The sequence below is a fragment of the Nilaparvata lugens genome, unplaced genomic scaffold, assembly GCF_014356525.2.
Source record: "Nilaparvata lugens isolate BPH unplaced genomic scaffold, ASM1435652v1 scaffold3888, whole genome shotgun sequence".
Classification (NCBI taxonomy): Eukaryota; Metazoa; Arthropoda; class Insecta; order Hemiptera; family Delphacidae; genus Nilaparvata; species Nilaparvata lugens.
Window position 1 is genome coordinate 13,512 of NW_024090491.1, and position 17,242 is coordinate 30,753.

The following is a 17,242-nucleotide window of genomic DNA, read 5'->3' on the forward strand; positions in this document are numbered from 1 at the left end:
TGTATCATTCGAAATGACCTTAGACCAGTTATAGAATAGTCACGCTGGGAAGTCTAGCCTCTGAAGCCAACATCTACTGCCATATCTCCAAATCGTGACGTCATCATCGGATAGAAAACTTTCAGATTGTGTCTATTTCAGAACGATGTAAATTATTATACATTAAAATGGTAGACTCCAGCTGCGCTCCCGCTGAAGTAGACACAATCTGCTATGGAAAACAATGTGAACAAACTCTACAGAAAAGTTTTCTATCTGATGCTGACGTCACGATTTGGAGATATGACAATAGATCTTGGCTTCATCGGCTTTCAGTATGAATATACAATAGGCCGTGTCCATTCTATAACTGGTCTAAGGAAATGACCAATCACAGCTCTCAGTAATCGCAACGAGCTAATATAGTAAACAATAGTTTACTATATAGCTCGTTGAGTTAACCGTCATCACAAATAACGTTACATTCAAAGAGCTGATTGAATCGAAACGTCATACGCATGTGTGACGTCACCTTACGGTGTTGCGTAAGGTGAAGATGGTTTTTTTTTTAATTAATAATTGATTCTGTGCATTGTGCTACGCGTATCTGAAAAAAATATAATTATACAATCTGACTTATAGATTTTTCATTCGTTTAAATTATTTTCCAATTATTTTGTAAATTGTGATTTGTATGTTGGCTACATCTCTCTAGTCAGCTGTTCTGGTCCAGCAGAATTTACCCAGGCACTCACACACTCACACAAATTTACATCTCTTTGGTGTGAGAACGATGGGAATTGGAACAAGAAGAAGAGTGAACATTGAAAGGGAAGGGAAGTAGTAATTTCCAAAATGGCACTCTAGTCCTGTGACACACGTTTTAGTTAATTTTTATAATGTTTTTACTGGATATTAATCACGTTTTTCGCGTTTGTTGTATTATTTATTGTTCAGTTTTTGAGCCTGTGTAATATATAAAAGTTCATAGTTATTGTTGAATAGTTTTGTAAGTGAGAGAATTCAAAATGCAATCCGAATATTTAACACAGAAACACTTGTCTGGATTTGAACATTACAAAGTAAGTCCACTTTGATCTTTTATTAATTAAACATTTTTGTAACTAGCTAAGTATTCTTTGAATGAAAAATACTAGGCTACGATATTGCAGACAGTTTTCCGTAGCTTACATCAGCTGTAATATAATCGATATTCAGCTACTAATGCGGCATAAAAACTGTAGGGTCAATAGCTATTCTTGATGTTTTCATCATTTGTCACTGAAAAATTAACTAATAAATGTCAACTATAATCAACAGTAATGAAATTAGTATTACAAATGTGGCCTACAGTAGGCCTAACGTTGATTCTATTTTTATTTGAGAACAGATTTGTTGTGTGAAGGGCCGTACACAAAATGTTGAATCCTGTAAATAATATTATATCCATTTTGTAATACGGTATTTTATAAAAACCGTTTATCTACTATAATTCTATAATTTAACAATTACAACATCACAATCAATCCCATATCAGGGGTCTTTTCTCAATGGATTTTTAACAATACTATAATGTGAATATTAGGCCTATGCAACGACTTTTTAAGAACATTAATGTCAATGAACATTGAACATTTGTTAAGAACATTAAAGCCAATGAACAATGAGCATTAATACTATGAACGTTAATGTCAATGAACATTATGCAATGAAATTATAACACTGTTTCCGATGCTGGCGGCATCAACATTAAATAACGGTCTCTGATGTTGGCAGCAGGTTTCAGGTTGGCGTTGCAAGTATTCTGTTAAATGCCGTTAAAGTACGTCAAGCTTTCAGTACTCTTAAGTGTTCAGTTTACGGTTTATTCTGATAGTAGCTCTTCACTTATTGTTATTCCAAAATAGTGTATGCAAATTCGGCCTATGAAACACTCTTGAGGTGTTTAAGACAATCGCTCATGTCTTACTTTACATCTGATTATATTCTTGATAAAGTTGAAAGATTACTATTCCTAAATGTTTAATATTTTTATATGTTTGACCAAGTTTACAAACGTAAATAAGTGTATATTATTGACATAGTTTATATTTCAACCCTACGTTGCCGATGATACCACTATCTTGATACCATCGCAGAATCTTCAAGACCCTCACAAAATTGTCGAGACAGCACTGGAAGAGGCCACAAACTCATGCAATAGACTGAAGCTGACCATTAATAGAAAGAAGACAGTCGACATCAGATTCACTCCAGTCAACAACAACCCAGATGAGAGACCAACAAATGATGACTCAATGATGGCAGACTGTAAAGATTCCTGGGGATAACGATTGACAGTCACTTAACATGGAGAAATCATATAGAGCTGTTATGCAAAAGGTTAGCATCTGCCGTGTATGTGATACGAAGAATCAGAAACATATCAGAGAAAAGTACATCATTCATTGCATACCACTCACTCTTTGCCTCACATTTAAGGTACGGTATTGTTGCCTGGGGATCGGCATCCCTGGCACACCTTGACAAAGTCCTGAGAATACAAAAATGGGCCTTGAGAACGATATTGGAGAAAAACATGATGGAGCACTGTAAACCATTATTTGTGGAGAGTAAAATACTCACAGTAGTCTCATTGTACCTGCTCGAAACAATAAATCTGGTTAAGAAGAAAGGCCTTACCACAAGACAGGAAAAACACTGCTGGAACCTTCGAAACAACAAGAATCTTGACTTGCCGCAACATAGACTGAAGAAATACAGCTGCTCACCAAAATTTGCTCCATCATACTTTTTCAATTTACTGCCGCGTGACCTGAAGGACATGGATGACGAGGCAGCATTTGCCAGAGGCCTAAAGTCATACCTATTGGCCCGACCCTACTATGCAGTATCAGAGTATGTTGAAGAGCATACATTTCAACATATACGACATGCTCATGGAGGAAATCACCCGCCGTGAAAAAAATAATGACGACTCCCCAGCCTTCAGACTGTCAGGAGGACAAATACAAGTAACGACAAGGACCAAGTCAGGTCCACTTTCTGACACAGTCAATCCAGATATCTGATCATGACTAAGGAGAGAAGTATGAAGTAAGCATCTAACTGGTGCATTGCCGACTCTCTGCCTTGCCACTGCCTTCTATAGAGGATAGCTGATACCGGTATATCTGATTAAATATCAACTGTTCATTCCAGCTAAAAATGTTCAATTATATTTTATTCGGCAAGAAAATATATTTTTCAATGATTTAATAAAAAAAATTCATAATTGAGATGGAATATTTTCTTAATTGATTACATTTCTACATTTCTGAAAAACGATATGGCAACGTTGCAGAGGCAGAACACGATAGCGCAATATGCTTTAGTAAATGATTGATAAGCAACATCAATGTCAATCAAATACTGTTATTATAACGTGGACCTGACTAGATAGTTGATAGTTGATAGATACTAGATAGTTGATAGTTGAGTTATATCTTTATTGGAGACCAATATCATATCATATAATTATGAAATCAAATATTTCTTAAAGGCGTATATTAGGCGTACTTCAGTCAACCAATAAAAATCAGTCTTCCAACTGAAACACAGCTCGAATTAAACTATGACCTGAGTGATAGGATGATATAAAAATCAAAGTATTTGGCCTCATTCTTCAATTAAATAACGAGCTATTATCTCAGAGACGAGACTTTTAAATATGTTGTGATATAATACATAGGCTAGCCGACACAACTGTCAATAGCTGGGAACTAGTTCAATAATATGAATGAAGGAAACTTTTTTCCAAAGATGAAGTTTTTAAAGGACTGAGTGAATTATCATAGGTCATTTGCCTACTCTATTATGCTTAATATTACAATTCATGTTATGGTAATGGCTCTTGTAGTTTGGTGTACTATTGAGTTTGGTTCATAAGTCTAATGATCATGTTTTCCATTGGTTTGTTGGTTTTACTCTGAATAAAATCTCACTAAGCTAAATGTTGATTCTGGCTCCAGTTTTACAAATTACTTGAATCAAAATCCATCAAAAATGCTCACATCAAATCTCTTCAAAATCCTTGAAATTAGGGGTAGAAAAATCGCTTATCCAAAACTTCTTATCAAGTACCAGAAATATACGTGATTCGAATATAAATTTATTGTAAGTTATAAGAGTCTATTATACTTTACAACAATTTATCACAGTAAGTTTTAATTGGTACGATAGTAGTCGACCAACATTCTCGTATTAGCGCAACCTGTTAACTTCACATTATTTTCAAGTCTTCGTAATGGATAATTCTTCATGATTCTGAGATTATTGAAAGATTATTAAGTTTGATTCATATTTTTCTTGAAATTGACTTGGTCACAAATAAATGACAAAAGTAATATGGTAGCCTAGCTGACAAATATAGATCAAAACAAAGACAATGTCTTTCCATGTGTGTTTAACTTATTTTTCTTTAAAATGTATCAGAACTAAATTAATTACATATAAGTCATGAACAATTTTCCCTAAAAGTCGATTTGCTTTTTTGAACTGAAATTTGTTTCATGAATTGGAATAAATGACTTGATGTCTATCCAAATCATTGCGATTATATTATAAGAGAAATAACAAGCTTTAGTGGAAACTGTCTCTCGAATTCAACTTTTGCATTCTAGACCACAATAAGCTAATGAAACTACTTTTGTATTGTTCAAACTTAGAGCTAATATTGTAATGCTTGAGCTAACTTTATATTGCTTTGTGTTGACTTATTTGCTTTTATTGTTTCGACTTATGCTGTTGGATTGTCTTTATTATGTGTTCCAATTGGGTATGTGTATTGCCCTATGTGTTCCATTGCAATAGAATACTCTATTCAGTTTATCCTCCTACTTTCAATACAAACAAGATTTTAGTTAAAAACAGTTACGCCATTATAACCATTGTTCAAGTTGATAAACTTGACTGTTCAAAGATAGAGTAGCTTATGTTAGAGTGATTGGTCTAATCACGGCTTTTCATTGATTATTGATAATTTATTATGCTATAATCAGTACTACAGCCAACGGTAATAGTAATTTATAATAATTTATAGAATTTTGAGAATAACTTCTAGAATAATCTATTCTCAATTATATTTTAAGATAAAATCTCTTTTCTTTTATAATAGTTCGCATATGATAATTTTATCAATCAAGGTTTTTCATTCCTTATCAATGATTTACTTTGACATTTCCTTTTTTCAGTATAGTTCCATCGATACAAGTCCTATCAGTGTGTACATCATGCATCCGTTCTGGAACAAAGTAGTCGAGGTGAGTTAATTACTTTTCCTGTTCATTATAAATATTTGAACTTCAACCACTGACAAAGTATTATCTCGGTCTGTTACCTAACTATCGAGTGTGTAATTGTTCGATTTGTTGAGATTTCATTGATTTTTCAATCGTGAACTTACAAGAATATTGCTAAATTAATATTAGACGCCTGGATGCTTTTGTATTATTTATGTATTGAAAGTAAATCATTGGATATTGATCTGGCAATATAACTTCTGTCGTTTGTACTCTCAAGTAGCGTGGAGAAGATTTAAATAACAACATTTTAAAAATATTCATGTGAGAGTTCAAAAGCAGATGTGCATAATATAGCTGCCAAAGTCTTACTTGATCTACTGATATAAAATCTAATGAATGTTGATGTTGGAATTGCTCTTCGTTCACTAGGAGTATATTTACAGTGTCTACAAGATGATAAAACTAATCTGTCATTTGTCATTCCAAGTCTTCACCTAAAATTGAGGTCGTTCAAATACTGCAACAATATAATTGATTCAATTATTATCTCGTTTGATCCAGTTCAATTTGTCTTGGAAAATTTTTTTCTATTATATAATTTATGTAATGCATCTTCGGTGTTATATTATGTATTATATGATTTTATCATGATAATATTCTATCATATTAATTAGGCTATATTACTGTATTACTTCTCATTCTGGCATCCATCTAATTTTCAAATTTCAACTTATTCATCCCCTTTTCTAGATCAGAATAGAATCAATAAATCAATTTTCGGAACCTGAAAGAAATAGCTTCACTGTTGTGTTGATGTTACCTTCTACTAGGGTTTACCCTATGCAGTTAGTCCGGAGATGCCAACATAACATAACGAAATTATCGTCACTACGAACCAACGAGTAAATAATTTCTAGTTGCATTATCCATTGTTCAAATAAATCATCGATATTGCTTCATGAATGCACTCGGCTTTCCTGTTGCAATCTCATGGCATATGGCACATATGCAGGATGATTCTTAATCATGGTAAAATAATTTTATACGTGATAGTAGAGGTAAAAATAAGAAAAAAAGTTCTTATAAACATATATCCATAAACGCTTTAGCGAGCTATACAAAGTGAAAGATTTCTCCCGGAATTCAGTTCCTCTGATGAAATACACCGATGATGAATTGTTTGTGGACTAGTTTTTGAAAAACTTATGCTGGATTCATATGGAAAAATATTTGAAAAATTGAATAAAACTAGTCTGGAAGCTGTAGTGTGAGTAGTTTTTGAGAAAAAAGTTGAAATGTGCAAAAATCTAAGTAGAAAAACACAGACTTCTATGTTTGATGCTCAATAACTTTCTTTAATGACCTGTAAACAAATAATTTTTCAAAATAACAAGTTTAGAGAATCTAATTCTGAAAAGAATGATGTAAGCTGTGTAAACTAAATTTAAATAATAGTTAAATGAAATGTATTCTTATGTAGTACATTACACCACAACAATTTGCTGTTTTATGAGGAGAGAACTAATAACTCATAGGTTGTAGCTGATTGCAAATAAAATATTCGGTTTTTATGAAAAGTTTTATTTTTATATGAAAGTAACTTACCTAAATGACATTAAACTTATACCAAAAGATATGATGTTCAAAGTGACCTCCGTTGTTCTTAATGCATATGTTCAGACGTCTTCTCATCGATAGTTCTCTCCTCATAAAACAGCAAATTTTTGTGGTGTAATGTACTACATAAGAATACATTTCATTCAACTATTATTCCAATTTAGTTTACACAGCTTACATCATTCTTTTCAGAATTAAATTCTCTACAATTTTTATTTTGAAAAATTATTTGTTTACTGGTCATTAAAGAAAGTTATTGAGCATCAAACGTAGAAGTCTGTGTTTTTCTACTTGGATTTTATGCATATTTCAACTTTTTTCTCAAAAACTACTCGCACTACAGCTTCCAGACTAGTTTTATTCAATTTTTCAGATATTTTTCCATATGAATCCAGCATAAGTTTTCTTCAAAAACTAGTCCCCAAACAATTCAGCATCGGTGTATTTCATCAGAGGAACTGAATTCCGGGCGAAATCTTTCAACCTGTATAGCTCGCTAATGAAGCGTTTATGGATATATGTTTATAAGAACTTTTTTCCTATTTTCACCTCTACTATCACGTATTAAATTATTATTTTGCCATAATTAAGAATCATCCTGTATACAAAAATGAATTATTCACAAATAACCCTTCCATTTCAAAAATAATAACCATGTCGGTAATAAAATAATCTTCTATTAATGTCATGTGTTTTTTCCAGTGGGTTCCAAAATCGGTGGCGCCCAATGTGTTGACGTTTGTTGGATTCCTATTCACAGCTGGAGCGTGTTTATTGCTCTCCATTTATGACTATCATTTCTATGCGAACAGCACTGATTTCCCACAATACGCTACTATTCCTCGATGGGTCTACCTGGTGACTGCTCTTAGTATATTTATAGCTTATACGTTAGGTAAGTTTTAACTATCAATCGCTGATTAATTTATCATACATTTTACTGATTACTATTTAGCAAATACTGTAAAGTTAATTCGTTTATTATTAGTAATTCAGAGTTTTTTTTGTCCATGACCTGCACTTACTGTATAGATTTCGTCATTTATAAAATTTAACATTGATTCAAAAGTTGACTAGGCCTACGAGTAAGTTCATGAAAGTAAATAATTAAGTCAAAAATGGATGTTAAATTGCAGAAATAAAGATTTCATCATTGCATTACAACGTCAAGTCAATTTATTACTAATAAAACAATCAAATAGTAGACAGAGATCAAAAATACTGTATTATTGCTTTTACTACTATACTATTGTACTAGAAGTGCAATACTCTATTAGTCGAGTATGTTGTAGAAAGTACGTATTGACCTGAAAGTGCATACGTCGTTTGAAGTTAGTGTTTTAATTGGTGGATTATTGAAAGCTTAGCCCGCCAGTTGTAATTTTTGTCAAGGTGTGTTCGTGATTCTAGAAATGAAGCTATTGATCCCCGTCTCTTGCCACTGTAGTCTATAAAGCTGTTCTTTCTAGATACCAATAACAAATGAATTTTATTTGCCATACTACAGTATTAAAAAACAAAGACAAAATTCAGTGTAGATACAAATTCAAAACATGATGAATGGAATTCATAGTTCTCCTTAGTACATAAGAGCTTCAAGTAGTTCCTAAATAGCCTAAATATAGTTTGCAAAATCTCAAAGTACACGTACAATGAATCTAAAAGTTTTAAAAATCTAAGGGCCGATTTCCGAGCTCGGGATTTAGCTAAGTCCTAGACTTTAAACAGCTGGAGTCAGAAATTGGCTTTCCAAAACGGGGCGTAGTCGCAGCTTTTATAACAGTAGTCTTAGTTTCTATTTTCTCATTTCTATAATTGGAAACGTTTTTCCTCGACGAAATTAGACATTTCTAAATAATTCAAAATAGCTGGAACTTTACACTATTTTCTCTTTATTTCATTTTGTGTTCAATTTTCTAGTTTTTCGAAATTTAATTCAAACGTGACTATGACAATGACTACGACTGCGCCCCGTTTTGGAAAACCAATTTTCTGACTCCAGCTGTTTAAAGTCTAGGACTTAGCTAAATCCCGAGCTCGGAAACCGGCCCTAAAAGTACAGAGTTACATGTAATTGGTTATTATTGAGTTCTTAATTGAATTAAAATTCAATCTGGTGAGTCTGTTTTAACCGGAAAACTATTGAGATTTCCTGAAGAAACCCAAACTTTTCTTGTTCAATTATAGTATTCAAGTTGGACTAGATTGCCCATGCAAATTTTGAAGCTTGTTCACATATTGCTGTGTTGTCACACCACTAAGACAGATTCAAAGTTTTGATTTTAATTTGTATCTTAAATTTCCATTAAATAAATCATTATTCTACTGTTTTTAAACAAATGTTGCAATATCCCTTTAAATGTCAGATCAGTTGTTTCTGATGAATGTTGCAGTGTTTTCCTAAATTTGAATCTCATACATTTTTTGTTGTTTCTGATCAAATTTCTGTATCTATGAACAATTTGGTTTGTCTGTTCTGAGAAGTATTGGGTTACATCTAGGGGTCTTCTCATTCAATTTATTCCACCCTCTTACTAGTTTTACAATTCATCTACAATTTTGCTGTATTGTAAGCTATTGTATATAAGTGTATTAGCCAGTATATATTGTAATCTACATAAATAAAGTACTCAATCAATTACTTAACGAACCATTCACCAGAGAGCGAACTTTAAATGAAAAATAAATGAGAACCCCTAAAATAGAACCTCAGACAAGTCCGAGATTTCATTTTTTTAAATGTAGAAATTTGATCAAAACCAATAATAATAATACATTTCATTTCTTCCAGAACACAATACAATATTCAAAAGATTACTATTAGTCCAGGCAATGAATGCTCAAAAAAGGGTATAGAGGGAAAAGTTTGGAAGACAATTTTTGACCCTGCAGTTATTTTTAGTGAGGAGGTAAACATATCAAAAGTCCCCACCCCTACCCACTGTGCTAAGGGGGTGGGGGTGGCTCAAAGGTGCCATTTTTTGGTTTCTCGCATATAACTAGAAAATTATGCATTTTACAGACATGACTATTCCATAAGAAATCAAAGCTCACATAATTTCCTACAATATTGATCCAACAACTTTTTCTATATCTCTTTCACTTTTCGAGATATCCGCTCTAAAAGATGTGACATTTTTGAAAAAACACATTTCCCTTCAATTTCTTGCTATTTTTGCTCTTATAACTTTTCGAACATCGATGGGAAAAATCCATGCTGATCCATCCCCACCACTGTTGCAGCAGCTTCAGTGTTGAGTGTGAGATCTTCAGTTATGCAGAAATTGACCAATTGACAAAGGAATTTGGAGAGAATGTTTTGAACACAATTTTTGACTTTGTTGGGACCAGTTAGGGGGTGAACATATCAAAAGTCCCCATCCCTACCCCTTGTGCTAAAGGGGTGAGGGTGGTTTAAAAGTTGCATTTTCCAATGTTTTGCTTACACGCTCATATCTTGAGAAAAATGCGTTCAACCGACATGACTAACTATTCAGAAATGAAGCTTGATAAATTCTCTACAATATTTGTTCTGTGGTGGTTTGTGATAGACGGGCTAGAGATGCGTATTTTAGCTATGTTTACCTCCCAACTGTCCCCGGTTATATTCAATTGTTGTTTGGAGTATATATTTCGCAGATTAGAGTGGGAAGGCAGAGGGCTTCGGATTAACGGCCAAGAGCTCACGAATCTCCGATTTGCAGATGATGTTATGATCATAGCAAGCAGCGCTATAGAGATGAAGGGAATGATAGAGGAATTAGTTGGTGCTAGTGAAGCGATGGGTCTCCATCTAAATGCACAGAAGACAAGAATAATGACCAATGCAGAAAGAATAAGTGTGCAAGTAGGCTGCGGAAGTATTGAGTATGTGGAGGAATATGATATCTGGGTCAGATTCTATCATTCACGAATAGAGCGGCAAAGGAAGTGAAACACAGGATTAACAAAGGATGGAAAAAGTATTGGACTTTGAAAAGAATATTTAAGGGAAACTATTCCAACAATCTAAAAGCGAGAACTCTATCAATGTGCGTATACCCTGCAATACTATATGGAGCGCAGACCTGGGCACTCACAGAAAATCAAGATAAGAAGCTGGAGCAAACTAAAATGCTGAGAAGTATTCTTGGCCTGAAGCAAGTACAAAGAGTTACAAACAGGGATATATTAAGGAAAGTAAAGGTGAAGTACTTGCTTGCAAGAGGCTCATCTAATGAAATGGAAGTGGGCCGGACACGTAGCGAGACTGCCTGAAGATCGATGGACAAGGATTTGCACGGAGTGGGTACCGATGGACAGGACCAGGAGACGAGGACGGCCACCGACCAGATGGAGGGACGAGTTGTGCCAGAGAGTGGGCCATGCATGGGCGACTACGGCCAGAAATAGGCAATTATGGGCTAAAATAATAAAGAAATTATGATTGTAAATATATTTTGTAAACAGATTTTTATGATTGTAATTAATTAATCAAGGACTGTCAACCTCAAATACCTCGTTAAGAGAGGCTTTTGTTCATGTAATGAATGTAAATAAAGCTTTATTATTATTATTACCTCCCAACTAGTCTTCATAAGCTACAAAGTCAAAAATTTAGTACCAGATGTTCCAGACTCAAATTTCATTTTCAAGTGATCAAATGTTACAAAATTAAAATTTCACCCCCCACGTTAAATCTGCTATAACAATAGAAAGAAAACATTAAGTAGTGAAATAATACATCAAATTGGAGAGAAAACAAAGCTCTACAAATCTACGGTTGGAGAGTTGTAGGCCGAAAAAATAGTATTAAAAGCTGTTATTTGAACAATTTTATACTTTTAAGAGCGTATATCTCGAAAACTGTTGGAGATATCACAAATCACCACAGAACAAATATTGTAGAGAATTTATCAAGCTTCATTTCTGAATAGTTAGTCATGTCGGTTGAATGCATTTTTCTCAAGATATGAGCGTGTAAGCAAAACATTGTAAAATGCAACTTTTAAACCACCCTCACCCCTTTAGCACTAGGGGTAGGGATGGGGACTTTTGATATGTTCACCCCCGGGGGCGCGACAGTCGAGACCAACGAGATTCGAGGCCTGCGACAGTAGAGGACTGTTTTCCAGTCCTCTACGGTCGTAGGCCTCGACTGTTGGGCCTGTAGAGAAAATTGAAGAGTCCTCTACTGTCGCCTAACGCAGGCGACATTTGAGGCCTCTTTTTCAGGAGTCCTCTACCGTCGCAGGTCTCGACTGTCGGGCCTGTACAAAAATTAGAGAGTCGCTTGCAGCAGACGACAGTTGAGGACACATCCTACTGCGATACCAGGCTGTTCCTGTACTAATGGGTCAATAGTGCATCTTCATCCAGTGTATAATAGATGTTATGAAATACATTTTGTAATGATTATAACATCTGATTTGTTGAAAACCAAATAATGGAAACTTCCTTCATAAAAAAAGCATATGAACTTTGAAGGATCGTAGGGCTTATCTTTAAAGAATTTTCAGAATGAAAATAGGCCTATGACACTTGTCGGTATACAGGCCATCTTTGTGAAGAATTACAACTTAATCAGTCAAGTATTTCAAGCGTGATGAGCTCACAGACAAACAGACAGAAAGACAGACACCATCTTTTCTTATAGATAGATAGAAGATAGATAAATATTTATATTTGTCAATGAAGGAGGCATAATGCAGTAGTAATGGATTCCCATTACTTAAAAATATGTTTAGGGACCATCATCCAAGTACTGAAATGTACATCATATCAAACTACCGGGTGAACGGAATGCTCTTTTCAATTTTATAAGACTTAACCACCTTTGTTGACGTAACTTAATATTGGAGGGTGGAAAGAAAGATGCGGGTCTCTTTATTTTACATGCTGAACTTAATAGAAATAAAAGTTAATTTATCTACATAAAACATTTTCCAATGCATAGTCAACGTCAAAACAATTTAAAAGTTACAAAATTAATAAGTTTCAGAGAATAGAAAAAGGTTACATAGTAGAATGATTAGAGTAATAACCTTCTTATATTATAATCTAGGAAGTTGATTTGAAAAATCGGCAACTTTATACCGATAAACTTTATAACTTTTTGTATAAACATTCTTCCTTAAAAATATATTTACTGTGTTTTTGAAAACTATACACGAAAGATCTCTAACAATTACTATAAATAATCAGATATATAATTTTGTACCTTTGTAAAGCCACCTTTTTTGAGATCTTGCAATTTGTAGAAATTCAGTTCTAAAGGTACAGATATACGCGCCGTGAACATGAGCAATTCACTCTTAATCAGCTGACTATATCTGTATTTTTACAGAAACGGTATAAGATATAGATATAAAAAGCTTGGCATCAGCTGATTGAAAGTGAATTGTTCATGTTCGCGGCGCGTATATCACCCCTGAACCCCTGAAAATGTTTTCCTGGTTTATAATTTATTTTTGGTTGAATTTTTTTGTTTTAAATTTGGGAGTGTAGACTCTTTTCCTTGTGAGAGGCTACTTCTCTTTTCTTCATAACTAAAAAGCAGTGCTGTTAGTGAAAATTATATCCATGATAACCTTTTCCAACGATCATGAACGGTTTAAGCTTGACCGATTTAAGTAGATATAGAAAAATATTGTATTATCGAATACAAATTGCATTTCATCTTCAGACCGTTTATTTATTTTTCAAATTGTACTGTAAAGAATTAATTGGAGTTAGCTGTATCGTTGATATTATGAATAATAATTATGAACCAACGATCATGATGCTATAAAAATGATTACAGCTGCAACCCTTAACTCTAGACTAACAATGAGAAAGAAAGAAATGTACAACACTATTCATTCATTTATTTTGTATAGGCCAACTAAGGACCACAGTAATTCACCATTAACCATTATCATAAACGCTATCATTATTATTATTATTATTATTATTATTATTATTATTATTATTATTATTATTATTTACGTTGGTCTCCCGCTTTCGCCTCCAATACTCTTTCATCCTCGCACTCTGAGCGATTCGTCTTTCTAACGACCAAGTTTCAATTCTGGGTTCTTCTGGGAAAATATCAACTTTGAGCTGATTCCGTAGCCCTGCTCTGATTAGTAAATATGCCACTGTTATATTTAATTTTTGCATATCCTTCTTAGACTCTAAAACCCAGTTCAATTTGGATCTCCCACTTATTTTCTTGGGGTTCATGGAAGCTATTTACAGTTCCACCACATGACAAATTGAAGAAAATGAGAATATTATTTTCCAAGAAATTTCTTTCTTTTTCTGGGTCATTGTAAACTGATGGTACAGAATAGCATTGTTCCTGACTTGCTATTTCTACCTGGAGAAGTGTCACCGAAACCCTTCTATTGTCTAGCTTTACTGCTCCTACACATCTCGTTTATTGTTAGATGTCTCGGGAATTCCCCAGGTTAGTTAGGCACATTTTCAATGTCTGAGTTGATGTACAGTACAAATACATGTCTACTCTGTCTGCATCATGAAATTCAATTTCAAACAATGATGAATTTATCATTGATGAATATGAATTCTCATCTGAATTGATAAGAACATTTATAAACCCATTCTAAAAAAACAGATTTTACATTCCCCATAATCGCAATGACGGTTAAACGCTTTTAACTATTGAAATTGAAATTCATGATCCAGATAGAGTAGACATGTATTTTCACTGTACATCAACTCGGACATTGAAAATGTGCCTAACTAACAGGATCAAGGATTTATATTATCTTAGCTACTATCACGATGACTCAGGTAACGTTTTCTTTTTGAAATATGAGCAGACATGGTGAACTTGAAGACTGCACAATACCAATACAAATGAATTTATTCTGCTAACTGACAACATCAATCTAATTATTATAGACTCAAAGAACTGGGAAGAACTGAGATGTGTTTTGATGGTTAAGTGCAGTTGAACCTATCCAAAAATACTATCAATACCGTTCCAACCTATTCCGCTTCATTAATTCCATACACTTATAATCATTAACTCTTATAATCATTATCATGCATCATCTTTATTGTTGATTGTTTATCATGCATTGTTTATTATGCATCATCTCCATCTTCATAGAATCTCTTTTGGTATCATAGAATTCGAAACAGAGTTTGTGGTAACTATAATCACAATCAAGAAGTTAGTCTTGACGCGGTGTTGATTTCTAACCATGGTAAGTTGGAACATTTTTCAAAACCTAGATTTGAATACCGAAATCAATCTAAAAATTTACAAGCATTTGATCTGATTCCTTGTAATGATAACTTGTCAAATCCTTGCAGTGGAGAATTATTGAAAATTGATGATCAAAAACTTGAAAGTATTAATGGTTATGTCAGTTTAAAATCTGTACCCCACAATCATCTGCACATTGGAAATGGTGAAAAGAGGAAGGAAGAGGGTGATGATGGAATAGTGGAGAGGAAAATGGAATTGAATCAAGTTATGAAATTAATGAAAAACTTGGAGAACGGAATGAGAATGTACAAAAAATGAGGAGAGATGAGAAAGATGTGGAAATGGAAGAAAGTCAAGGTATGAATTTAGAAAGAAATGGAAAGAGATATTGCTAGTATTGGAAAAAGTGAAATTGATAAGAATAATTATAGAATGAAGAATATATGTATGAGTTGATGCATACTCAACAAAGAGAAGAAAATTAATGAAAAAGCAATTCAAAGTACCCCAACAGCCAAAGAAAGTCAGTCTTATCAAGCAGTGTTGCGTGTAATGCAGTGTTATGTTTTGTTCACGTTCGTTTCATCTTGTGTGTTTTTTATGTTTGATTTATTTTCCATGTTTTGTTTATGTTTGTAATCCTTTTCATATTCATTTATTTTATGGCTTGAGGGCAAGCCAATTTGTCAGAATGGCCGAGTGTAGGATATGAGATTGTAGCGATGGTAATTCTATTTTGACGTATCATCATGTGATTAATTCCATAAGTAACATCGTTAATGAAATAAATAAACAATTTAGTTTTTACGAGAAAAGCTCAATGTATAGATCAAGAAAATGTAAAATGTGAATGTGAATTAATAAAAGTTATTGATTTGTAACAGGATATTGATTTATAGAATAATATCCTACATCTATAATGTACTGAGAATTTGACATCCAAGAATCAAAAAGGTATAGTTTGAAAATTCAAAAAGTTTGAAAATTTCGTTTTTTATGAAGAAGCAACTATTTACAGTTGTAAAGTTGCAATACTTATTCATAATATGGAAGGAATAATGGGATATAATATATTATTCAATTGCTGGTAAATCCATACTAATTAAATGATAATTCTTTTGGTTCTGTCTGTCATTCTGGAGAGCCTAGCGCAGGCGACAGTTGAGGCCTCTTTTTCTGGAGTCCTGTACGGTCGCAGGTCTCGACTGTCGAGGCTGTACGAACATTAGAGAGGCCTCAACTGTCGCCTAACGCAGGCGACATTTGAGGCCTCTTTTTCTCTCTTTTCTGCTTAGAATAATATTGATTAATAATTTGAATGTTTCCGAAACGGTTTGAGATATCGATATGCGGTTACTACTATTCATTTTTTCTTCAAATTCCCTATCGAAATCATGTATCGCACGACCACCTTCCCATTTAAAAAAATGAAGTTGCATTCAATATGGCAGATCCAAGATGGCGAACCAGAAGTCATTATAAAGTAGTTTTTTTTTTTCAATTTGAGTAGGATCCCCAATCACACCCACCGTCAAATTATCTTTGTGTTTGAGATATTAAGCCGTTCTCGGACTTTTCACCCACTCTGTATACAATAATGTTGAACAGAACATATCATATTAGACTTGTGAGAAACGATGCAATATCTATGAACACATTTTCTTTCTCTGTTAGTACTTATTTGATTTGGAATTTTCAGATGGTATTGATGGCAAACAAGCCAGGCGTACCAATACAAGTGGTCCTCTGGGTGAACTTTTCGACCACGGATTAGACTCTTGGACAGCTGTGCTCATTCCCACCTGTTTGTACTCCATATTTGGCCGCACTGATTTCTCAGTGCCACCACTACGCTTCTATTATATTTGCTGGAACGTATTTGTGACGTTTTATCTGTCGCATTGGGAAAAGTATAACACTGGAGTACTTTTTCTGCCATGGGGGTATGATCTGTCAATGCTTGTGAGTATCCTAATCGATCATCCTACGATCATCGATCATACATGATAGTCACTGTTAATATTGTGATGTGTTTACTAGTGAAATAAAATGTAAATCATCAAGTACGCTTTGGATATTTTATTTATTTTTGTTATGAATAGGCTTCAAAATCGAGGAATAAAGCACAAAAATCAACTTAATAGAATCAAATCATAATTATGTA

The 17,242-nt window shown here is 33.7% G+C and overlaps 1 protein-coding gene across 1 annotated transcript; it reads left to right on the top strand.

The window, feature by feature from the left end:
• The first annotated feature begins 941 nt into the window (after window positions 1–941).
• On the top strand, window positions 942–17,085 carry LOC120355650 (ethanolaminephosphotransferase 1-like). Its single transcript, XM_039444259.1, has 4 exons — window positions 942–1,061; window positions 5,211–5,279; window positions 7,581–7,773; window positions 16,778–17,085. Exons 1-4 carry the CDS (start codon window positions 1,008–1,010, stop codon window positions 17,083–17,085), a joined length of 624 nt encoding a protein of 207 aa, XP_039300193.1. The 5' UTR covers window positions 942–1,007.
• The last annotated feature ends 157 nt before the right edge of the window (window positions 17,086–17,242 follow it).

What these genes read in the sequence shown, in the direction of transcription:
- LOC120355650 (XM_039444259.1), top strand. Translation starts at nt 1,008, where the DNA reads ATGCAATCCGAATATTTAACACAGAAACACTTGTCTGGATTTGAACAT. An exon ending in TCTGGAACAAAGTAGTCGAG is followed by an intron (nt 5,280 to 7,580) that starts GTGAGTTAATTA and finishes TGTTTTTTCCAG; the next exon opens with TGGGTTCCAAAATCGGTGGC. An exon ending in ATTTATAGCTTATACGTTAG is followed by an intron (nt 7,774 to 16,777) that starts GTAAGTTTTAAC and finishes TGGAATTTTCAG; the next exon opens with ATGGTATTGATGGCAAACAA.